The 22015-nt window shown below is 38.1% G+C and overlaps 5 protein-coding genes across 9 annotated transcripts; 3 read left to right on the top strand and 2 right to left on the bottom strand.

Annotated features, from left to right (window-relative positions):
• Nucleotides 1-269: 269 nt before the first annotated feature.
• LOC135588142 (uncharacterized) lies at nucleotides 270-2575 on the top strand. 3 transcript variants are annotated; one of them, XM_065080126.1, is made up of 2 exons: nucleotides 270-380; nucleotides 1727-2575. In XM_065080126.1, exon 2 carries the CDS (start codon nucleotides 1730-1732, stop codon nucleotides 2366-2368), a length of 639 nt encoding a protein of 212 aa, XP_064936198.1. In that variant the 5' UTR covers nucleotides 270-380; nucleotides 1727-1729; the 3' UTR covers nucleotides 2369-2575. The 3 variants fall into 3 exon arrangements, with proteins under 3 accessions (XP_064936198.1, XP_064936197.1, XP_064936199.1); XM_065080125.1 differs by having other exon boundaries at nucleotides 278-380; nucleotides 1718-2575; XM_065080127.1 differs by having other exon boundaries at nucleotides 307-380; nucleotides 1715-2575.
• A 720-nt stretch (nucleotides 2576-3295) lies between these two features.
• On the bottom strand, nucleotides 3296-7680 carry LOC103995175 (guanine nucleotide-binding protein subunit gamma 2). Of its 2 annotated transcripts, none has more exons than XM_065080128.1 (5): nucleotides 7599-7680; nucleotides 5983-6694; nucleotides 3885-3937; nucleotides 3750-3794; nucleotides 3296-3647 (listed from the first exon to the last, which is right to left on the bottom strand). In XM_065080128.1, exons 2-5 carry the CDS (start codon nucleotides 6127-6129, stop codon nucleotides 3545-3547), a joined length of 348 nt encoding a protein of 115 aa, XP_064936200.1. In that variant the 5' UTR covers nucleotides 6130-6694; nucleotides 7599-7680; the 3' UTR covers nucleotides 3296-3544. The 2 variants fall into 2 exon arrangements, with proteins under 2 accessions (XP_064936200.1, XP_009413983.1); XM_009415708.3 differs by lacking the exon at nucleotides 7599-7680 and having other exon boundaries at nucleotides 5983-6502; nucleotides 6618-6689.
• On the bottom strand, nucleotides 6683-9699 carry LOC135680370 (uncharacterized). The gene is made up of 6 exons (XM_065194252.1): nucleotides 9646-9699; nucleotides 9431-9595; nucleotides 9272-9333; nucleotides 7772-7867; nucleotides 7599-7668; nucleotides 6683-6694 (listed from the first exon to the last, which is right to left on the bottom strand). Exons 1-6 carry the CDS (start codon nucleotides 9697-9699, stop codon nucleotides 6683-6685), a joined length of 459 nt encoding a protein of 152 aa, XP_065050324.1.
• Nucleotides 9700-11170: 1471 nt separating this feature from the next.
• On the top strand, nucleotides 11171-14544 carry LOC135588141 (protein TIFY 3-like). The gene is made up of 5 exons (XM_065080124.1): nucleotides 11171-11359; nucleotides 11660-11768; nucleotides 11875-12079; nucleotides 12178-12235; nucleotides 14226-14544. The coding sequence occupies exons 1-5, from the start codon at nucleotides 11250-11252 to the stop codon at nucleotides 14302-14304; spliced, it is 561 nt and encodes a 186-aa protein (XP_064936196.1). The 5' UTR covers nucleotides 11171-11249; the 3' UTR covers nucleotides 14305-14544.
• Nucleotides 14545-16651: 2107 nt separating this feature from the next.
• Nucleotides 16652-21591, top strand: LOC135588140 (uncharacterized). 2 transcript variants are annotated; one of them, XM_065080123.1, is made up of 7 exons: nucleotides 16652-17025; nucleotides 17251-17680; nucleotides 19232-19329; nucleotides 19480-19504; nucleotides 19668-19788; nucleotides 19895-20029; nucleotides 21062-21591. In XM_065080123.1, the coding sequence occupies exons 2-7, from the start codon at nucleotides 17314-17316 to the stop codon at nucleotides 21264-21266; spliced, it is 951 nt and encodes a 316-aa protein (XP_064936195.1). In that variant the 5' UTR covers nucleotides 16652-17025; nucleotides 17251-17313; the 3' UTR covers nucleotides 21267-21591. The 2 variants fall into 2 exon arrangements, with proteins under 2 accessions (XP_064936195.1, XP_064936194.1); XM_065080122.1 differs by having other exon boundaries at nucleotides 16984-17680; nucleotides 21062-21556.
• Nucleotides 21592-22015: the final 424 nt, after the last annotated feature.

Raw genomic sequence — 22015 nt, 5'->3', positions numbered from 1 at the left:
CTAATATCAAAATAAATAGCTTAACATTAGTATAATAGAAAGTTTTTATTTATTAATTACTTCATCAAATAATATTAAAATTAAAATTTTAACACTCGCTTGAAAAATGATGATTGGAGGAAATAAAATCAATTTATTAAGATTGCCAAATATTATTTAAATAAAAAAATTATTTAAAAATATTAGTTAATTTATTTAGTTATTTTTTTTAGAGTTGTCTAAAAATACAAAAATAATAATCAACTTTGATAGGGTATATTTGGTTTGTTCTCTTCGTCGGCAGCTGCTACTAAATTGGGCCGTTCTGTTTTGCCCCTTCTTCTAGGGCTTCGAGTCTTCTCCTACCTCGCGGCCAATTAGCTCTGTTGCTGCCTCGGCTGGTAAGCAAAAGTTGCTTGGCACCATCGTCTTGTCTTTGTAGTTGCTTTAATCGAATGGTTTCCTACGTCTTCCGCGGCAATCTCATTTCTCATTACTTTCTTGTACTAAAGAAGAAGAAACCGAGATGTTTGGTGTCTGATTATTGATGTCCCGTTTCCTCCGCTTGTGTTTTTGGCCGAATGTGTTCATTGGATGTGCTGAAATTATTTGGTTGTCACTTGCACATCACGTGTTTGTTGTTTTGCCTCACCGCCATTGTAGGGTTTGACTCTTGCAGATGTGAGTGTGGTATTTTTAGCTTCTTTGTTGCGTCCATGTAGATTTTATGGGTTGTTGGAGCAGTCGAATTTAACATTTGCCATTGCTGTGGCATGCAAGCAAGAAGATGGTGAGAAGACGATAAAGAAAAGAATTTTGATGTAACATTTACCATGTAAAGACGGTTTAATTCGCCAATGCTCCCTTTTGGCATCTAAATTCTAACCACAAGTGTCTTTCTTTTTGACCAAATAGTACTTTTGCTACTACATATCTGGTCTTTTAGCAAACATGAATTGTAAGTTTCACTGTAAAGTTACACTCCCTTGTTGCTTGCTGTAAGTTAAAGGTTTTCTGCTAGTTTCTGTATAACCCGATATCTCGATTGCCAGGTTCAAGCTAAGGCCTCTATGGAAATTTACATCGAGTTTCTTGTTTTCGGCTTTGCTCATTCAAATTTTCCTATATTTGCATGGGATATCACTCTTCGTTTGGTAATTGTTTGAAGCTAGCCTCTCACCTTATAATAAGATCTTTGTGCATGTTCATCGGACTCAAAAGATGTTTATATTTGCGAGCTCTATAGTAATTTTTTGCACATTGATTTTCTTTTACCGTTGAGCTAGCAGTGTTCAGCCTCGGGAAAACCATAATAGACAAGCGTAAGAACTAATTTTGTCACTCATGAAATTCCAATATATTTAGGTTAAAGGACCTGTCTTGATCTCTATTTTCTTCAGTGTTTGTGAAATCAACTGTGAGCCCTTACTTCTCTTTGACAGAATTCTCGTTTCTAAGTCGAGCTGCAAGCTCCTTTTCCTATATATATGCTACTTCACATTATAATCTATATCATTAGTCTCTTTGCTTAACTTAGTACATTCTCCATACACTATATTAGAACATGAAATTTTGCTGCCATTACCGATCTAAACCTTTTGTTTGATGTGAACTTTGAACTGTAGTTTCTGTTGTTTACTGCTTAATTCTGATAACTTACCTTTTCAGTTTGATATTACCTTCTAAAAATTAGATAATGCTGTTCGAAACTTGTAATGTTTTGACGTAACATTAGCAGAGTATTTAGGTTATGGCAGCAGATGATGATGGCATCTCAGTGCTGCTTAATGAACCCAGTGAATCTGATGAGAGATCAGTTGAGCTCTTAGATGAGGTTTCCGCTGTACTTCAAGAGTCTATCAAATCAGATGAGAAGACAGCTGAACTCAAACCAGAAGAGGTAGCTTGGGTAGATTCCTGCCTTGAATTTGGTCCAGAAATGTCAGATGATAAATGGATTTCTCTGAAAAATGCACTGCTTGATGCTCTGAGTTCCTATCCTACATCTTACGAAGCCACATCTGCCACCATGGAGAGCAACGAAGACGACGAGAGTGTTCAAGTGAGTGAGGTGGCAGCTCAAGATCATGTCGCAGAGCATCAACCATCTGAGGAGACACGGAAAGAGGCTGTGGATGTGGAAGTTTCAGTGAGTCAAGAGGAGGTGGAATCACGAGAGAGTATTTTCAAGGTGTGGGATTTGGAGACTCCAGCAGCTGAAGAGGAGGAAGATGAACTTATCCAACAGCTGAAGAAGCTTCTCACCGGAAGTAGAGAAGGTCAAGAAGAGCTGCAACCTAGCAATTCCAGCTTGGCTCTCAGCCAAGAAAACGTCGCTGAACTTGTCACAAGCATGGTGGATTTGTCGCTGAAGCCTTTCGACGAGTAACTAATGAATTTGCCATCCTAACTGCAACAGAGACTACAAACATGAAGATTGGTTCTGTCATTTAAGCCATTCCTGTCTTTTATTTGTTTGTTCTGACTTGCTCTTTGTACTCGAAATGCCCGGTCTATATTTCTTGGTATACTTTAGTCTTTTAACTTGAGAAAATACTGAATGCTTGTTTATTGGAAAGAAGACTAATGTTTTAGATGTCTCTGATCTCGAAACTATGATGGTGTACCAAATTCACCTATCAAAAGCTAAGAACATGATATCTCATCCAATAAATTTTTGATATCTACATCGTTTATCAGAGTCGCTTACCAAAGACTTAGATTTTGAAACTTCATCTTCTATGTTTTTTTTAACCTAAAATCTTATTACGATTGTGATTAAAAATTTTAAACCTCATTTGCTACATAAATTATTCTAAAATATTGATCCTAAAATATTTATGTATCTCATCTGACATCCATATTACATTTATGTACCTAAAATATTGATCTAATGGTAATATATATAGAGATCCATTAATCATAAGTTGAAATTCAAAACATCATGTAATTAATTTTTGAGGATGCTAATTGGCTTTGATAAATAAAATTGACTGCTTGATGACAAAATCCAGGATCTAATGTCATCTCCACCACTTATTATTTGCAAAAAGATTAAAAAAAAAATACTGAAGAAATTAGCTCTACTTAGCAAATTAACTGACCAGCTGATGAATTTTTGCATTAGACTATGATACAAACTGCAGACATTCCAGGTGACGAGGATGGAGGTGCAACAATCGATAGCTTATTCTTCCCTATAAGTCTGATTGTTTCAGATGGCTTGGCGGGGCAAGAATTTTGACCTGTCTGCTGAGTATGACATCAAGAAGAAACCAACAAAATAAATTAAAACACAACCATAAACAAAAAAAGCTTGCACTAAGAAACCAAAATGTCTCCGAATTGATATCAGTGCCATGCCAATATGTTTTGTCATCAACGATAACACCATATGCACAACAACATGCACAATGAGCAGATAATATTCCAACCATGCAATTGTAGCTACTGCTTTTAGAGGGTGAACTGATCAAACAACATAAGACCGATGACACTTCAAAACCACCTTTTAGTTGGTAGCATCTGTATATTATGCTCATCAAAAAGTCATCAGAAACCATTTTTAAGAAACATCAGAACCTTTGTGTGTCCACCATTTACGACTATGAGAGCTTGGGACACGTTGGAACCACCGGTGCCAGGCTGGATTTTCGGGACCTGGTGTACTGAGGACAACCAATGGGACAAATAAATCGTTAAAAGAAATTGTACAAGAAAAGAGAAAGGGTGCAAAATCACCAATCTGACCATTGAGCGGTGAAACTCACACTGGAAGGAGGGCATCAGATTTGCCTTCCGTGCTCAAGACAACTCTGCACATTCCATCAGTGGAACAGGAGTGTCAGTAGATAAACATGAAAGGAACGATAATTCAGGACATCAAAACCAAAAAAACCACTTACGCCTTGCATGCTTCAGAAGACGGCTTCATTGTTTCAATTTCATCTAGTTCAGCCTGCATGCACATAGGCCAAACACAACAAAGTCCTTTGAGCTCTTCATGAAGTACAATCATTTAAAAAAGAGACATGATGCATGCACTTCCATTAACCCTCGACCACACTAGTCTGGTGACATGCACTCTGCCCATGTGTTCTTGACGTGGTAATAAGTGTTTAAGCAAGCATTAGCCATGTACACCATGTTAATGCATGGATATATGGATACTAATAGATTAAGCAGGTATAAAACCTTGTTTGGAGATTAATCATTCAGATGGTTATCTAAGATTTAGAGCACATCATGGAACCTTATCAAATGACACATCTTATTTTGGCCCAAGAATTATTCAGGAGATCGACTGAGATGAGTCTTCGCATTAAGTTAAGGTTGCAACTTTGCAACCTTGACTTCAAAGGCTTGAGCGCCACAACAACAATCTCTCAACTTGCAGATGCAATGCTGAGATGTTAACTCTTGTCAGACCCCAGATCTGCAGGAGCCCCATGCAGACCACATGTTTTAGTTGGTAATTATTTATGAAATAAACAACGCTTATGCTGGCTACGCTATGGGATAACCTGAAATTGCTGAATACTACCTTCAAACTTTCCAGCTCCAATAAAATCAGTATCATCAGAAGATTCAGTTGTTGAACTATTAAACTTTCCTATCCAAAATAAACATTCATTTATACTTTATAAATATAGAGCAAATATAATGTGATTCACACAAAAACCCAGTACAATGTTCTCTATGCTTCCAAGATATTACATTTAGCATGACTCGAACAAACACCTAGTAGTGTGTTCTCAATGTCTCCAAGTTATTACAATCAGCATGTAACAACTCTTGATTTAATATAATCAGCTATCAAATAAAAGAGTAGGTGGTCTCCAAGTTATTACAATTAGCATGTAACAAGTCTTAATTTTAATATAATCGGATTTCAAATAAAAGAGTAGGTGGAAGGTGTTATGCTTTCAATAAAATAATTAGTGGGAACGGCTGATAGGAAAGTTTCGATTATGCATCCTCTCATTTTACCTTTTCCAAGTTTTTTTTTTTTTCTTTGTGGAGGAGTTGAGAGTGAAAAATATTGCCAAGTAAGATGCAAATTGGATGCATCAGCATGGACACAGAACTGTCTAATTTCAATAGCAAAACAACAAGAATCCTTCTAAATCATTAACACTTTTTTCATCAAATTTTCCACATAATAATAATAATAATAATAATAATAATAATAATAATAATAATAATACACTCAAGGTAATACTGAAGTGGCACAGATCTTGGAAAATGTACAATGTTTTAAAATTCTTCAAGATAATTCAAGAAATATGAAAAATATGGACAAATAATATGAAAAGAAAATGAAAATTTGACTTATGCTGTAAAATGTCCATAAATTTCAATATAATATATCATATTAAACCTGGGAACTAGTGCCACAGATTGTCTCGTATATTAGTACTAGGAAAAAAAAAGGAGAAAAGGTAAAATGATTACAATGATCAAATTTTGATACATCATCTTCAGGTGATTTAAATTCACTAAATGAAACCTCCTAGAATGAATCCAGTAATGTTTTCACCTTCATCTGTAATTATCAAAAACATGTTTTGGGATTCATAATGATAGGGAGAAGAAAAAGTTCTTCCTCTCGTATGAGCAGTTGAAAGGTACAAGCTGAATTTAATTAGGAACATGCAACCTCAGATCTTGTTACGACAGTTGATATCGGTGCCACTATGTCAGAATTATTAGACACTGCAACACATTTAGTACTGTCATGCAGAGCAAATGAAATGAACATTTATCAAGAGAACCCACCATATGCCATCAATGTTAGGATGTGAAGAGACAAAAACCCTATGTGCTCTTTTTCTCCCTCTTCATCTACTAATCTTTCCTCTCTAATTCATTCCCGTCTATTGTCAAATGGGAACTCTTCTGATTCATGATCCCCCATAAGAACACTCAGTATGTAGAATATTGAGGTCAATCTATGATGCTTCAACAAGAGCCCAAGGCGGGTAGAAGAGTGGAGGCGAGGACCTGGAGGTACTGGATCTCTTGGTTGAGCCGGGAGATGGCAGCCGACAAGCGATGCTTCCCCAAGAAATCGCCCGTCCGCCGCAGCGGACGAGGATGAGACGGCTGCGGCCGGGCCTCCGGCTCCGCGTCCTCTCCGTTTGTCGCCATCCTCTCGCTCTCTGTCTCCTTCTCGCCGCCCTTGAAATCGATCGATGATCCTTAGAAGAAGAAGGAGAGGAAGGCGACGAGGGGCGAAGAAAGGGCGAGGTTTCTCAGAGCCATCGCCATCGTTATCCGAAGAGGAGGGGGTAGGAAAGAGGGAAAAAGAAGAGGAAGAAGGCAAGAAGAACTGGACGTGTGGGAACGGGTCTCTTTTACTGATCACGGTCAAACGCACGCGCGGCTTTCAAAGCACCGCTGTGACTGCACGTGTACGGCACTGATCGCACTTCCTCTTCTCTCGTTATATATCTCTCCTTGCTTTTACCTCGCCGCTTGTACTTCTCCAGTGCCGTGACAAGTAGACCGGAAAGAGTTTGGCCTGTTGCACGCGGGAACGGGTCGGGTCCCCCAATTGGTAGATCCGAATCTGAGTCGACCCCGAACCCGATCCGACTCACCAATTAAAATTACTGGAAACTAAAAGAATGGCATACCTTTGATCTTCAATGAAACTGCTTGCTCACAGCCAGCCTAATACTGAAGTCCAATGAGACAACTATCAGAGTCTTAGCTGCAAAAAAACACCAATAAACATTAAATTGATCTCACTTGGTGCAGTTTGTGTTCTTACAGCATTGATGGTGAGCAAGCAAAATGATTTCTTTGAATCAACTAGAGACATTACCCAGATTTGTTCACGTCATCTGCCACAAATGCATAGGAACAGTAAAAGAAGAGAAGGCAGGGAGAAGAACAAATTCATGTAAGAAGGGAAGTTGGCAATACTATTTGTGTATATAATCTAGAATCTTGCTAAGAAAGACATTAGGTTGCTGTGTTGTTTAACCAAATTTTCCTCTCTTCTCTCTTGTAGATTAGCCCTCTCAAAAGAGCTGGACATCACAACCGAGCCTGAATTGAAGGCTTTTGTTGTGTCTAACACTAGACTTAAATCCTGAATTGAATCCTGGAGAGAAAACTAAAGCTTCTTCAGCATAACTCAGGTTATTAGGTGTGTCAACCTTCCTGAGCCAATCATAAGGGAAAACACACTAGACTGATCTGATTAAGGCTGATTCCATACAACTAAATTCTTGAAAGGCTCATACTAGTGCAGAGATGTATAATTGTTCTATACTTAGTTTATTGTCATTTAGTAAAGGCATGCACATGTCCTACAGTTATTTCATTGCCACACATTGGGCCATATCATGCAATAGAAATTTTATCGACTTTATGAACCACCTTAACTTTGTTTTTTTATTTTTTTTCCCAATTTTGATATTTCAATTTGATCATAGCCAAAATGCCAGTGCATTGATCTGATCCCTGATTGTGTTGATCTTGAAATTTATGTTGTGATTCCGAAACTTAAGCTTAGTTTATAAAATCTTCACATAGTCTTTTGTGTTGATTACTTCTGTTGCCTACTAGAATAAAAAAATGGACAGCAATAAGCATGTTAACTGATGTACCTGCAGGACAAAACGATCTTCATCACTCTCAATTTTCAATACCACCTTCACTTGTCCACACATCTCCCACCTTTAAACAGAAGAAAATAGACATAATAAAATAAGGCAACTTTATAACACAGTTGCTAATTGAATGTAACTTCAAAATCATCATGAGAAGTGGCCAAAGATACCTGTGGAGCCTTTGTGCAAGATACATGGCTGAAAGCAAAGCAAATACACGAAGGCAAAACAACACTGACATAAATGTCATCCTTCTAGAGGTGTCTCTATATAAATTCAATTAACATCACAGAGAAAGTCTATGAATACATTAACAATCCAGAGTAGTTCTATCATGGAAATTTAGTCTTCTTCTCTTCTGGGACTTCTACCAAACTGAAAGGTTACTAACACAAGAAAACCAGTATACAGGAACAACTGTGTATCAGAGGCAAATATACCAAGTGTCAATGTTCAATGTGAATTAGTACATGGACAGAGTTCAAATATAAAATACTGTGATAACCATATTACAATAATGGAACAAGACGAATAGGTTCCAACATGACACGTAAAAACTAAACTTCCACCAATGAATTTCTGAAGTAACAATGAAATGAGATGAAAAGGTTACAACACAACAGACAAAAAACCGAATACCAAATAACAAACAAGTTGTATATGAAGATATACATGTGTCATGCCCAAGGGCCCATAAAAGAAATGCCTCAAACAGTAAATATGAATTATCATCTGCATATGTAGGCACTCTTACCTGCATATGCACATAAACAGACATATAATTCAAAAATCTGGATGGTCGCACCACCATATATCAACAGGAAAGCTATCTAAAAGGATATATATATATATATATATATATATATATATATATATATATATATATATATATATATATATATAGTTCAGTAATATAGAGATTTCCCATTCTCTTCAGAAACTTTATTAATGTTATACAATCAAAAGTTGCCTCCCCCTATCGAAAAGGTCAATTTTTTGTGAGATATGGGTTGCTGTGGCACCTCTAAACCATCCCTTCTTCAGTTTGTGACTTCATCAGCAACACCATGTTTTCAGACACATACAACAAGAATAATGTCTAAGAGCATCAAATCAGGGCCAAATTTTCTCCTCCAGTCTCATGGTAGTCCACCTGACATACTCCTAGGCAAGCCATTGTTACATTTTCTGCAGAACATTTTCTCTATCCTTTGGAAAGTATTCGAATGTGATTCATATATAATATCCGAATAAGAAGAATAAAAGAAAGCACAAGCTTAACATTCCAAATCCAAATGCAGCTTGAAGCTCATAGCCCCTTCACTAGTATTCCAGAACCAATCAAAAATTCACTACTCTTCCTTGTAAGTCAAGGAGAAATTAAAAGGAAAGTCAAGAAAACATCTCATGGCATTCTTGACAACTGAACTCTGCCTTTGAGCTTCTCTTGACATACACTTTGCAGTCACATTGATACTCACTCTGCATTTTCTTCGTTGATCTTGACGTCTGAATGAGTGTAACAAATCACAAAATAAACTATGCTTTCAGATATCATATGCTATTAAGCGTTAAATTTCCACAACTAAAGTTTGTGCTCCACAGTAAACACGAAAAATGGATAGTCCACATTTGTCAGTCAATTGACAAACAAATGAAAGAATATTTACCTGCATTGAGCAGCAGCAATCTTCCTTTTTCCCATCTTCAAGCCAATTCTAATAACCAGAACCTGCAAAAGTCAACGAGGTGAAAGAAGAGATTGCTCATAAAGTAACCAAATTATAGTTCAGGCTACTCGACAATTCAGAATTCAGATGATGCATTACCATATTGAAGTCCTCGATGATATCTGCGATGCGTTCGATCTCGAGAAAGGCAAGTTTTTTCTGCTTGCTCCCTTCCGTGTCCCGCTTCACCCCGGCGGTGGAACGGGAGATCGCGACGGAGGCCTTGGCGACCAAGGATCGAGCAACTAGAGGCTGTTCTGCTTCCTACCACATAGGGCGAAGCACCCAGCGGCAGTCAAGAGGGGAGTGGAGACGCTGTGGAGGGAGACTGAGCCGCCCATCGCCAGGAACGTCGTGCTCACCACCATCAACGGCTGTGACGAGGCCGCCGCCGCTCTTAACGAAGCAGCTTCATTATAGAGAAACCCAATTAGATAATTAGGTCGTATTGGGCCTCATTACTGGGGACTCATTAATTAAAAATTAATAATTTAATATATATTTTTTTTATCAAAATTAGAAGAGCGAATTTCCGAAAAGATGTTTTTAAATTTTTTTCTCGAGAAACATATCTTATTTTCGGAATTTCCAAATAGTATTTTCTTTTTCCTAATACCTAAAATATTCACAACCACATATCTATTTTTGTTTTCTTTTTTTTTCCTATGAAATGATCCATAAGTTAATTCAGTTCTGATATTTACACTATGTTAATAGTATTTTTAATAATATCAGAAAAAAAATATAATATTATAATATTATAATATAGTGTGTTCACATTGCATTATAGTGTTTTCTTAGTGTTGCTGAAAATAAATATATTATATTATAATATTTTTATATTGTGCTACAATATTTTCTTTACATTACTGAAAACATTATAAGATATTATAGATAGTCTTTCCTATGATGCATTTATAATTCAATCCGATACAATAAACGAACCGCATGACCTAAAATAATAGACTCATCTACAAACACCATTAAATTGCATCAAAAGTGAAACGAACGACACCTGTGATGTAATTTAATGAAATAAATATCAGATAAGGATGAATCCAATAAATTAAAAAACAAAACGTGGTCTAAATAGAGTTGCAAGCAAAACACGTGACTTTATTCCAAAGGTCTTCTCCCCATTCCTCCATATTTTATCCTTTTTCTTGTTATTATTCCAATTTAATCCTCTATGTAATTTAATTTATTTATAGGTCCTCTAAATCGTTATCATATATATGAGATATTATAGCTGATTTTTCGTCATACGTTGAATTCAAGTCACATTTTATTTGCAACCATAGAGATAAAAAATAATTAAAATAAAATTTGAAGATTTAAAGATTTATATATTATTTAATATTTTCGAAGATTTGAGAAAAACAATATAAAATATATTTTTTATCTGGCAAACATTTAATAGACATGTGATGGAAAACGTGGCACAAAAACCACCCTTTTTTTTTTCCTAAAGAAGAGCAATAAATTTCTACCTGTGCGTACGATACTCAAGCCATACCTAATTATAACTGGTCCCTGTCTGGATTTATATGGGTCCCACAAGCAGCAAAAGTAAGGTATGAATGGAGCAAATGTTCCGCCAGTAGCAAACAATTCGTGTTTAAGGTAATACCCTTCTCTGCAAACGACAATTCTGCCTCGCGGCGCGAGTTGTGACTCGCGAGATACCTACGTGGCGGACATCGAGTGGAAGAGTTTTGCTGGTCCCCGACCTATCGGTTTCTCAATGTGCGACAACACCGAGTGTCGTAATTTAAGTCGTGGAAGTGGGATATATGGTGACACGATCTTCTAATTTAATGCATTAATTTTTGGCCTTTTCGGTGCTTCTTCCGCTCATTACTTTTTCTCCGCCACAGCTGCAGGGGAGGAAAACGAAGGAAGCGGAAGAGGAAGAGGAATGGCGGATCCTCTGGTGGCGCAGATCCCAGTGGAGAGCAGCGGAGAAGCCGAAGCCGAAGCCGAGGCGGAGAACACGGAAACCAAATCGGAGGAAAGCAACAGCAGCAGGTAGCTCTCCTGCTTCTTCTTTGTTCGTTACCCGTTTCTCCTTCCCATACCCGAAGCAATTTTGTTCCCGAAAGAAACAACAAGATATTGTTTGAAATCATAGCGATCAAATCTTCTTCTTTCGGAGAATTTAAAGAAAAGATTAAAAACGATTATTTGTTTGGCATTTATCTTGGCTGGGGTTCTGATTTCTTCTGCAACGGATATCGTCTTCAACTTCGGGGTCTTAGGAATTTGTTGCTTAGCGTCTGTCAAAAGCTCTCACTTTGTGTTCCTTTGCTTGGCTTTTACGTCTGTGAGGATGTCGCGTGTGCCGATGCCGACGATGGCGAACCTGTTCGACCCCACGCAGCTCACCATCTTCTACAACGGAGCCGTCAATGTCTACAATGGAATTCCTTCTGAAAAAGTTTGCATTTTGATCTCCTATTTCTCCTTCCTTTCTTTTTCTTGTGTTTCGTTTTGCTTGAGAACTGGAAGTCTTTGAACTGACTCTTTGCTGAATCCTGAGATAGGCACAGGCCATAATGCTCATCGCTGCTGCTGCAGCTACGCCACCAAATAAGATCAGCCCGACCACCTCTGCCACCACTGCGGGTTCGACAGTACTCACGAGAACTCTGTCACTGCAGAGCTCCTCTGTCTTCGTCACGGGAGCGGTGCCGCATGCCCAGATTGTTCTCAGTGCTAGCAGCCCCCCCCTCTGCAAGCTTCAAGCTGGTTGGTTTCTTTTCTTTCCTTGGTCTGTGATCATGTGAAAGCTCTTCCTTTTATCTCTCTGGAATTGCTGATCAGTGTGGGGATTTGCCTGCGTGCAGAGCTCCCGATAGCAAGAAGGCACTCGCTTCAGTGTTTCTTCGAGAAGCGCCGCAATAGGTAAATCTTGTCCTTCTGTTCCTCCCTTAGTACTCAAGCAAAGAGCAATATGGACTGGTATCTGCTATTTATGTATAAAGAAACGAAAGATGATGTTCATAATAAGTATACTACTAATGTTCTGATACTTAACTATGATGATTTCTTGAGAGACAGTTGTGTTTGTAATTGACTTTTTTCCCAGCCAAGTATTATAGATCATCAGTAAATTCAAAGGGAAGGATGAAATCAGATGTGAAGAAAAAGAAAATACAGCAGAAAAATCATTTTGATGTAGTTTGTTAAAGTAGAAGGAAGGATATCCTTTGAGTGTTAGTATTGTCACCAGGTTCTATCTGATACAAACAGGCATATACATGCATGCCTGTGCATGTGGATAGAGGTCAGAGGAAAAAAAATGAAGTTGGAGTATCCACTGCAAATTTTGGGGATTAATGGATATTCGACCATAGCTATATGAATTATACCATGCCACAGTGGTGGGTACCCGGAAATTTATCATTGCATTCTAAACACAAAGAACAAAGTGGAAACTTCTCTAATAAAACATTAGCCGCGATTTATGTTCCTCTATATCTTTTACATCGCTCATTATAAAGCCTTCAGCCCTCGAAGGCCAGTATGAGTTTATAATGAGAAGTGATCACTACATGCTTAAAGATAATGATGTGTCTTAGATGGAAGCCTTCACATACATCCTGTTTAAAATTTAAATATTAAAGTGGGACAACTGTCATTTTAAGAAGCATCTCTAAGACTTTTAAGTTTCGAAAGATTCACACATGGTCACCCAGAAGAGGTAAAAGATGCAGATACATGTATGTATGTATGTATGCATATTTGCTTGTTTGTTTGTTTGTTTTTTGTGCATCGGTGCACACTCCATGTCTTTTTGATGATACAGATTAACTTGTTCTAATATTCAGTTTATGCCAGATATTAGCACCAATCAGCTTGGAATTTATTTCTACCAATAATGCATTTATCACAGATAAGGGGACCCCAAATCACTAAGTATATGGGAACTCTCTCATTGCCTAGTTTTTGTTCCCAAGTTATCTACATGAAACTATTGTTGTTTCCTCTAGGAAGGTCAGACTATATTGAGCTACATGTAGAAAAATTGATAACACAGATTTATTGTATCTGATCTTGATGTTCTTGTGATTTAATCTTAGCTTATGTACTAAAATAAATAAATAGTATGAGGCACTGCTATTTTGCACCTAATTTTCTAGAACATTTTCTTCATCCTAGAATAATTTTAGTAGCTGAATGAAGAAACTATTTTATTCTTTCCATTCAATACTTTATTCTATAATAGGTTATTGCAATTCAGGGTTCTCTCTGAAATATTCTTATGGGTATCAGCCCTTTTTCCTTTTAGTTATAGAATATAATTGCTGTGTTAAGATGTTGAACAACATGAAACAGGGAGGCTTCTATTGAGGAAGATATTAAGCTAAATTTAAAAAAAAAAAGCCTCTGGGTTGAGATAGGGTAGCTGTTCCTCCAGTTGATTTAGTTGATGGTCCCATGATTGTGAGGATGAAAATGAGGTGGAACTCTTCAGCCTGAATGTATTTTCTGGCCACTTAAATACTGAAAACTTTGGTGAATGTGGCCTACAGTTTGTAATCCATGGACAGTCAACTGTGCTCGTTATGCCTGTTGTAATCCATGGCCTACAGGTTGAGTGGTTGACCAATAGAAGTACAGTGTGGTTCAAAACCTAAAACGCATGGAATCATGGTATATGAATCGTGTCTGATTCATCGGTGGTATCATGTGTTTTAAATCTGATTGACTTGCAAGGAACACACTTTTGCACTGCACAAGTGGACGTAAAGGAACACTTACTGTTGTTTTGTGTCTCAATTATTAATAAATTTCCTGTGTATTTATTTTTCCACTGCATGTTTACCATCTTGTTTCGTTCTAATCTTTCATATTGGCCTTTGGTCTTACTGGACTAATTGTTGGTATTCAGGTTGGCAAGCAAGGCACCTTATGCTTTGGCAAAACCATTGGAGGGGATAAAAATGGCCTCAGAGGAAAAGCTTACTTAAATGGGCTTATGGCCACTGACATCCAAACAGTCACGAGCTTCTACTTTGAAACTTATTAACCTAGTAGTATTTATAACCATGAACCTTTATGATCTCTCATGATTCCATGAACACTGCTATAATTGTTGTGTTGCCAGATTGATGTTTACGTGATGAAATGGCTCTTGTTTCCTAGAAAATGCATTGAACTTATGGATGCTATTATTGTTGAATCTCAAACAAATTAGTTTGATCTTTTCATGGCAGTAGAAACTTTGAACTAGCTTATGCACGATCAGTTGCTGAACCATAAAATTCTGGATACAGAACAGCTCATCATAAGAGCACAGTAAAAAATGTGTATTGTTCTCACTTTGCTGTGTTGTGAACCCTAGGAAGTTTGCTATTTTGAGATGGTATTCTCTCTCCTAAATTGCTCAGCATGTTCTTTACACGAGATAAATGTTTTATTCTTGTTTCTGTCTCTGCCAGGATGCCCAATTACACACAGCATATCTGCAGAACTCATTTCACAGCTCCAATGAAGCTGAGCAATCCACAATGGGATGAAGAGTGGATTCTTCAGTCTCATAAGGTGGAGACACGCAACCATGGTCGGACTTGCTTGCGGTCGCAGGAAATGTTCGCCGGGGGATCCGTTGCAACATCTTCTACAAGTTCCACCTTTGCAACCCCACCAAGATGCCCAGTAACGCCTCGAGTTGGCCAATCGTGGCCACGTGTTAATGCGTTTTCGTTTTGGATATACTTCCTGCTTTACGAGATCCAAAGTTACCGTATGCAATCACCCACGATAACGCCGCGTCAACCCGATCTATAGCCACGTGTAAAGGTCTAATAGCATTGGATCTTCGCAGCGAACAAAGCCTAAGTGATGGCAGTATGATAATTTTGAGGCACGCATCGCACCAACTCAAATCTCCGGTCTCTCTCTGTCGCTCATCCTCCTCTCTCCCCGCTGCCGCCCACCCCACACTCACAGGGGGAAGAAGAGGAGGGGAAGAACGAAGGAGAAATTGAAGGACGCCGGCATTCTCGACTCATTTGTTTTCACGAGGTTGTAATCTGCTCTCTCTCTCTCTCTCTCTCTCTCGTCTTAACGTATCATGGAGTTTGTTGCCTCGTTTCTCTGTCGTGTTTGTAGGGTTTTCCGGCTCTTGTTTCTATTACTCCTTTTCGCAGACACCAACGTAATCCTTTGAAAGAGTCGCCGAGAAATGTCAGATTAGTCACTAGCTAGTGCGATTTCATCTCGTTGATGGGGCAAAGGAGTCGGTCGCTTTTGGCACTGGTGCGCCATTCCTGATGCTTCGGGCTAGAAAAAGAAGGTTCATTTTTTCCATTCATTAACACTGTGGCCCATGGATTTGACTCCAAATAGTCGGATAGACATAGCTTTATGGCTGTTGTTGTCATCGAGTCTATGATTTCTTGGAGTTGTTACAAATACAGTTCAGTGCAGGGGCAACTGGTGTCGATCACCTGAAGCTGATGGTTGTCTTTCGATTCAACCTTGGGAAGAACACTATCCTGGAAAACGGTGAAGTTGAGAAGTCTCGTCGGGAAGGATGGGAACAGAGTGAACCTACTGCTATGGACAAGAGCAGAAAAACGAACAAAGCCAAATGAAAACTGCTGGACCCAGTTCTTTCACTCCGGATGAGTCTGATGCATGGGGCAAATTGAAGTCTAATGGGAATTCTGCTGCGTGCGAATCAGGAAGTCATGCTGACAAAATTGAGTGGCCTTACTATATAAAAATAAGATTGTTTACATATTATTCATTATTATAATTAGTTAATTTTAATATTTTAATTTCAATTTTTATATTTATGAAAGCAAATTAGTTTTTAGGTTTGTAGGGAAATAAAATTAGAAAGATAAAATCAGCGAATTTAGATGGATTTATTTATACACACGCACACAAGATTTTGCCTTTTTTATTTTCTAAAATACAAACAAATAAAAGTAAAAATAAGGGTAAATACCAAACGGTACTTAAATGGTCAGCAGAGACCAGAACGCGTACGCCACAAACTCAATCCTGGCAATTATTCTTGTGACCAGTAAGACCCGAACTCCGGAGACTCGCACCCGTTTCCTTCACCGGCTGACGCCGCCCTCTGATTAGCGTTTGCCCCGGACCCCACCGGTGCAGTTTGACCCGTGCGTCTCGACCGCGGGGCGCCACCCAATAAAAAGAATTACACGGTCGGCCCCACCACCGCCATCACCTCACTGCGAAGAAACCGGACGAACACAGTCGATCGAGAAATAATGAGAATAAAAGAATAAAAAAGAAGTAAAAATAAAAAAGGAAAGAAAGAATTGTTGAGTGCTGATTTGTTTTTATTTTTCCTTTTTCCCCCTCCCTTTCCGAGGAATTATTTCCCCTTCGCTCTCGATCGCCAACAAACCCTAGAAAGCGAGCAACGTAAGCGCAAGTAAAAAGAGGAGAGCGGAAGCGTGAAGCAGAAGGAGAAGGGAACAAGCGTGTCGCAAGGCCCGCGGAGGACCCCTCACCGATTCTTTTTCTTCATTGTTTCGATCCTTGATTCATACGGTCTTCGATCCCGGTTTCGTTCCTGCCTCCTCTTCATCCTTAGTTCGTCAGGGGCGCCTCGAAATCTGCTACATTGCTTGGATTTTGGCTTTTTATAGTGCCCACACGCCCTCTTGGTCTCCTCTTGCCTTCTGATTCCCCCGGGTTCGAAGAAAAAGGTTTGTTTTGGCAATTACAAGTACTGAGTTTACTGCTCCTTATCGATTTGTACATTGCTGGTATCTTCTTTTCGGATTCCTTGGTGATTTTTCTCGTTGGGGTCACCCTTGATTCGTATCGCCCGGGATATTCTTTGATTCTAAGATTGAGGCGTATAGTTAGTGTTAAAGGTCTCATCTTTTTTATTCTGCTGCTCCTGGAATGTGGGAATTGGCATGTTAAAGCGAGAAGGCCTGCGGCCGTGCTCCTTACATCTCCGGACCCTTTGGAGTGATCACGCTTCTGCGATGGCTTTGAATAAGCTTTTCCCCTCGCCAAGTCGCGGGTTTAGCCAGATGAGTGTGGCCAACGAACATGGAAGACTTCGTAGAAAGCATTTGGTTTGCATGGACATTGGTTCCAACAATAACTTGAGCATGAGGGGCTGCTCCGACCGCCATGACGGTGTCTCCAGAAGGGCAGATGAAGATATCCAGAAGGCTCATGTTGTGGGACCCCATCGCCATTTGGTTAATGGTTCCAAAATGGTTTTCTCGGAGGATATGGGGTTGAGTTTGGTGAATGGAGATGGATCATGCAAACATGGAAAACCTCTAGAATTCCCAGGCCATCTAAAATCTGAGAAATTGGCCGTCGCTGTTGATGTAGATGAAGGTATTTATCTCAAGTTCAAATTTCTGGTCTTGTTCCTGTTTATTGTTTGCCGGTTGGAGGTTCCCTTGATCTTAGATGTGCTCTTTGGAAGTTCTCTAATTTTAGATCTATTATGTAGTCGATGGTCTCGTTTGGCATCTTTCCAACTGTGTAATCTACTAATCATTTGAAGTAGTAGTTTCTGCATAGTCCTTTTTTTGTGATCTTTGAACATGTTGAGACTCTTTCCCAGCTAGCATTGCCTAATGACTATGGATCTCGTAAAGAGTTGTTAGGAAGGAACTGGTTGAAAAGTGGCTTAAATTATTCATCCATCAATTGATTAGTTGAAGGTGCTAGTTTGCTAGATAGCGATTTGTTAGATGCTAGTTTCCTGTAAGAATGAAAAGAATGGAGGCTTTTGTCGTCGTTTGTGCAAGTGTCAAAGATCTGAGTCCTGACAAGAAAATGAAGAAGGATTTTGAGTTACATTTTTTTTTCACTTATGTAGTGCTTGTTTGGAATATAACCGATATAGGAAATTATTTTTTGTCACAACTCCCTTTGCAGATTCTATGTTGGACTTATCTGTAAAAGCTAATGAATAATCTAGGAGCCGGTAACAATCGATGGAGTCTTGTGTGAATAATCAACAGCAACTAGAAGAAAATGATCATGAACAAGTTTTCAGTTGGAGTCTTTTTGTTGCCGCTTGTGGATGTGTGAATAATTGGCAGTAAATACAAGAAATTGAATATGGACAAATTTTTAGTTGGATTCCTTTCCACTTATGTTCAAAGCTTGTTCTCATATATTCAAGAAAGATCTTTTTTTTTTAAGTTTCGCTTATAGATTCTTTATCTGCTAGAACATCGGGCTTATTTGCACAAGCTTACAACCTTATGCATATCATAGGAGGCATTGTTGCCACTGCTGCCTCATGCATTTTCAATCAATATGCAAAAACCATAGAGCATATCTTAGGATCAAAGAAGTCCCCAAGGAAGATATCATAATTTTATGGACATCTTAATTTGGTCCACACCTTGTAGCCATGGCTAACTTGAGTGATGAACCTGCTTTAGGATCTAAAAATTTAGTGGTTGGAAAGATTTAGTTAATTAGTTGGTTTATAAATTTGTGCATTATGAATTTGCTATATTAGTAATGGACGTTAGTGGTCAGATAGATTTAGCTAATTAGTTGGTTTATAAATTCATGCATTATCAATTTGCTATATTATTAATGGACATCTGTACAGAGGTAAATTTTATTTCTTGACATCCATCGGAGAGCATCTGGCTCTTGTATAAATTTGTTTTTGAAAAACTTGAAATGTTGCCAATGTTGGTTATGGATGGTCAAGAAATTGTGTTGCAGTTATATCCTTCTTTTTGTTCACATATTTTGTATTTTGTCACTTCTCAATCGATCAGCTACCATAATATTTGGTAACCTTATCTTATAAATCCAAGTAACTTTTCTGTAGCTGCAACTAATATAAGAACTCAGCTCTTAGATGTTCAGTTCTGTGATGAAGTTTCTTGACATTCCTGCTTTGTTGGTTTTCAGTTCTTGGAAGCTTTCTCTTAGCTCTAAACAAATTTATTGCTGATTGCTACTCCTCCAATCATTCTGTTTCGGAATATTATGTTTATGAATTTTACAAGGTATCAAGCTATCCTCATGTACTGATTTCAATTTGAGTTGATCTCATGGAAGCTTAACTTTAGTTGCTTCATGTGAGAAGTTCTAGTTTTCCTGTCAAGTTTGTTCTTATAGCTCTGCTCTTACTGATATGTGTGTGACTCAATCAACAGATATGGAAGTGTTCTCAAGCTGAAGGTATCTGGAAGACATTCTTCATTTTGTCATATTTAATTCCACATTCTTTGTGCTGTATATTATTTTGATTTGGAGCTATTTGACATGCTGCTTTATACAGTTTTGACATAACTTTTTTCATTTTGCAACGTATCAAATCTTTCCCCTTGGTTGTTTGTGGTAGCTAATATCCGTGTTCATGAGTTCTTCAAATCTTCTTATTTCAAAACGGGCATTTATCCCATCCCTGGTGCTCGACATGCTCTCGATAAATTATCAACTTTTTGCAACCTATCTGTGGTGACGTGAGTATAATTGATTCAGATCTCTTGTTTAAATCTTTGTAATTGAATTCTGCAGCTATCACAACCATACTGATTTAATGCTTTTGCGAACATGTACTCTGAACAGATCTCGGCAGAATGTTATCAAGGACCACACTCTTGAGTGGATTGAAAAACATTATCCTGGCTTATTTCAGGAGATCCATTTTGGTAACCATTTTGCGCTAGATGGAGTATCAAGGCCAAAATCTGAGATTTGCAGGTACATTAGATTATCAAGTCTAATGCTTACTACAGCTTAGATATGTCAGTTCTTGTTTAATAATCATTGTGATGTATAAAAACTTCCAAACGATGGAAAAAAGCTGGAGTATCCTAAATATTTTACTATCTAGCAATTGGACATGTCTGATCCAGGAAAACATTTTGTATGTGAACCTGAATAGTACATGTGTGTAGTGTAGTTTTTGATGCAAAGATTATGGTTGAGAAAATTAGTGTTGATTAGGGAAGGGGAGGTGCAGTTATGGAAAAAGATAGTACATGAAGGTAAATCTACAGTTACAAAGGATTGGTACTGACTGGGACACAGTGAGTAAGAGATGCCATGTTGTGGAATTATGCGGCTGTGCGTGAATGGTTTTGATGAGAAAGATTGAATAGAATGGGAAAGGCTTGCACGAGAAGCATGTCATGAGAGAGATAAACTGGTTATATTAATAATTCCTTGGAATCCCTCTATGTTAATTTGGGTAAGTCATTTTTGTGAGTTTGATGGGCATTTTGGAAAAAATTGTGGTAGATGGAATATTTATTTAAGTAGCATTGCTATTAAATGTTAGATTTGCTGCTTGAATATGCCTGCAGGCATTTTTTTTTCAATTAACTTGCAACTAGGATTCAACAAGTCAAAAGTAATTCAGTAGCTCCATAATATACCAGTACGTTGTGCCTTCAACTTGTGTTTTATGAATTAGCTCTGAGTCTAGGAGTCTGTGGGCTAATGAACATCAGGAAACTCACTTCGGTCCTCTTCCCATCCAACTAGATATTTGATTAACAGGTATCTGGAGTGTTTTTTTCCCCTAGAATTTTTTTTTTGGCAGAAGTTGCTTTAGAAGGAAACAAAAATATGTTTTCTTCAATAACAAATTATTTCCAGATTAGAATCACTAGAGTGGCATTCCCTTGTTTTGGGTTTTTTTTCCCCTCATCTACTTGAAAGTCTTTCTTCGCAATTTTCAGATTAAAAAATTTTCCATCCAGTTTTGATCGATGGAGTTGCTCTCTGCAGATCTCTGGGAGCCCATGTTCTGATCGACGACAACCCAAAATATGCTCTTGAATGTGCAGAAGTTGGCATCAGGGTCCTACTCTTCGACTACCATAATTCATACCCATGGTGCAAGGCAGGTTCAGCAACTTCACATCCAATGGTGACCAAGGTGCATAACTGGCAAGAAGTAGAACAGCAGCTGTTTTCATGGATACCGACGTGAGAGACACTCAAGATTTATGGCTCACACTCGGCGAACTACTACATTTACCCTCTAATGAGGGGCCTGACTCATTCTTAGCAGGTTATTTAGGTGTATTTAGAAGGATGAAGGGTTTCTAGTAGGCCCCTTTGTTTAGAGTAAGAAAAGAGAAGGAAAATGTGATCAAGTGTGGTTAATCATTTTTTAAGGTCTGATGGAAAACAAAAAGTTAAAGACTGTACATACATAGATAGAGCAACTTACACAATGGATACCAATTTGTTGAGCACTATCACGGTTATTTCATCCAACACCATTTATATCTCATATGTAATGCATCACTAGATGTGGCAGTTTCACCACTGGAACTAGAAATTTTTTCCCCTTTCAAAAAAAAAAAAAAACTAGTTTTTTCAGTACTTGATTTGTATCTGTTCAGCCTGTGAATTGTTGTTAGGTTGGTAGTTTAGAAATGTCATCAATTAACCAGCGATGGAATGATTGACATCTTTTTTGTATCCATGTAAAAGATGGGAGACTCGAACATTATGGGAGCAGTTTTAGGGTCATACTTTTTGATATTTTTCAAAGGTCATCCTTTGTTTCATATAATTCTTGAAATATGCTTGAGAAGGTAATCATGTTAGGAACGGCACTAAGAGGGGGAGGGGGAGGTGAATTAGTACAAAGATTTGCGGTTAGTAAATTGCTCAAACGAAACATAAATCATATTTTTATAATGGTTTGGTCGTCGTGATCTACATCCACTC

Source organism: Musa acuminata, chromosome BXJ1-8 (genome assembly GCF_036884655.1).
Source record: "Musa acuminata AAA Group cultivar baxijiao chromosome BXJ1-8, Cavendish_Baxijiao_AAA, whole genome shotgun sequence".
Lineage (NCBI taxonomy): Eukaryota > Viridiplantae > Streptophyta > Magnoliopsida > Zingiberales > Musaceae > Musa > Musa acuminata.
This window is presented reverse-complemented; position numbering and strand designations above follow the sequence as displayed.

Coding starts and splice junctions, on each gene's coding strand:
- LOC135588142 (XM_065080126.1), top strand. CDS start 1,730: ATGGCAGCAGATGATGATGGCATCTCAGTGCTGCTTAATGAACCCAGT.
- LOC103995175 (XM_065080128.1), bottom strand. CDS start 6,129: ATGGCGACAAACGGAGAGGACGCGGAGCCGGAGGCCCGGCCGCAGCCG. Junction 3,938..5,982: donor AAGAGATCCAGTACCTCCAG/GTCCTCGCCTCC, acceptor ATGTGCATGCAG/GCTGAACTAGATGAAATTGA. Junction 3,795..3,884: donor TCTTCTGAAGCATGCAAGGC/GTAAGTGGTTTT, acceptor TGGAATGTGCAG/AGTTGTCTTGAGCACGGAAG.
- LOC135680370 (XM_065194252.1), bottom strand. CDS start 9,699: ATGGTGGTGAGCACGACGTTCCTGGCGATGGGCGGCTCAGTCTCCCTC. Junction 9,334..9,430: donor TCATCGAGGACTTCAATATG/GTAATGCATCAT, acceptor TGACTTTTGCAG/GTTCTGGTTATTAGAATTGG. Junction 7,669..7,771: donor CTTGCACAAAGGCTCCACAG/GTATCTTTGGCC, acceptor TTCTGTTTAAAG/GTGGGAGATGTGTGGACAAG.
- LOC135588141 (XM_065080124.1), top strand. CDS start 11,250: ATGGCGGATCCTCTGGTGGCGCAGATCCCAGTGGAGAGCAGCGGAGAA. Junction 11,769..11,874: donor ATGGAATTCCTTCTGAAAAA/GTTTGCATTTTG, acceptor ATCCTGAGATAG/GCACAGGCCATAATGCTCAT. Junction 12,236..14,225: donor TTCGAGAAGCGCCGCAATAG/GTAAATCTTGTC, acceptor GTTGGTATTCAG/GTTGGCAAGCAAGGCACCTT.
- LOC135588140 (XM_065080122.1), top strand. CDS start 17,242: ATGTTAAAGCGAGAAGGCCTGCGGCCGTGCTCCTTACATCTCCGGACC. Junction 17,681..19,231: donor CGCTGTTGATGTAGATGAAG/GTATTTATCTCA, acceptor GTTGGTTTTCAG/TTCTTGGAAGCTTTCTCTTA. Junction 19,789..19,894: donor TGCAACCTATCTGTGGTGAC/GTGAGTATAATT, acceptor TACTCTGAACAG/ATCTCGGCAGAATGTTATCA.